The 1,231-nt window shown below is 46.1% G+C and overlaps 1 protein-coding gene across 1 annotated transcript in view; it reads right to left on the bottom strand.

The window, feature by feature from the left end:
• Nucleotides 1-249: 249 nt before the first annotated feature.
• LOC122545632 (scavenger receptor cysteine-rich type 1 protein M130-like) overlaps nt 250-1,231 on the bottom strand; it is a gene marked incomplete at its 5' end in the record, with an annotated part of 1,987 nt that continues 1,005 nt past the window's right edge. The window contains 3 exons of the mRNA XM_043684584.1: nt 250-347; nt 429-485; nt 570-887. Coding sequence (XP_043540519.1) covers nt 250-347; nt 429-485; nt 570-887 — 473 coding nt within the window. The remainder of the gene's footprint in view (nt 348-428; nt 486-569; nt 888-1,231) is intronic.

Below are 1,231 nucleotides of genomic sequence, written 5' to 3'. Positions count from 1 at the left end.
CTGATTTTTAACATTAATGGCGCACGTCAGTCAGCATCAATCTTACCAGAACACTTTACACTGGCAATTTCCTTGTGGTTACACTTGCTTTTAGCTGGAGCTGCGGAGAGACAGTCCAACAGAGAGAATTCTCTTCCCTTACACTTCACATCATCCTGCCAGATAACATCTTTCTCCAGGGAGAGAGCGGCCTCATCTCGGGCTGATAGAGCGAAGCCACATCGCAGCTCTCTGCAGACAACATTAGCATCAGTTATATCCCAGGAATTGCCACACAACGTTCCCCAGCTCCACTCTGCCAGAACAGTTGCTGCTTCCTCCATGCAGGTGCACACTGTCTTGCGTATCTGTGGTGCAGAACTGATTATTATTGAATGCAGTACACAGCAGAATCTCCAAGAATTCGCACATAGAGAAAGAAGACGCACCTAATTGTTTATGGCAGTAAGTTGAACTGAGGGACTGCTCCTTTGTCACATTGCTCTCTGTTGGATGGAGAAAGATGCTCAGTCTATCGGGAATTCATGCTTGAAATGACACCCGAACATTGAGAAGGCTTGTCATGTTACCTGAACAAACTACACCAGCATCTTCCCGGTGTTGACAGTCGTGTTGACCCCACGGATCTGTGTGACATTGCCACAGTGTCGACTCGTGTGACAGACACTCCATCTCATCGAGCCAAATAGTTCCCGTTCCTGCTCCGAATGATTGAGCGTCGTATTCAACATACTGGAACGCACCACAGTGCAGCTGTTTACAAATCACTTTGGCAACGTGTGAATCCAATGTGTCTGAACACACTGTTCCCCAGGTCCCATTGTAGAACACCTCCACTCTTCCCTCACAGCGATGCTTTCCATTCACCAGCCGCAGCTCCTTGTGTTCTGTTCAAACAATAACATATATCCAGATTGTTAGATTGTCCATATCGCTGGTGTGTCCTGTGATTGCCGAAACGAGAAGGATGCATGATATGAACAAAGGGAATTGCTGGAGAAACTCAACAGAATCTGTGAAGAGAGAAAGCACAGACAAATCTTCAGGTCCAGTGACGCGGATTCTGAATTGAGGAAGTGTCACTGGACATGAAACGTTGTCTCTTTGTCTCGACGGATGCTGCTTGACATATGAGATTTTCCAGAAATTTTCCTTTTTGTTTTCGATTCGCAGCATCCGCGGATCGTTGTGTTCAGTTTTCTTCATGACACATATTGCAATGAAAAAAGGA

This window comes from Chiloscyllium plagiosum, unplaced genomic scaffold (assembly GCF_004010195.1).
Source record: "Chiloscyllium plagiosum isolate BGI_BamShark_2017 unplaced genomic scaffold, ASM401019v2 scaf_32369, whole genome shotgun sequence".
Taxonomy (NCBI): Eukaryota; Metazoa; Chordata; class Chondrichthyes; order Orectolobiformes; family Hemiscylliidae; genus Chiloscyllium; species Chiloscyllium plagiosum.
This window is presented reverse-complemented; position numbering and strand designations above follow the sequence as displayed.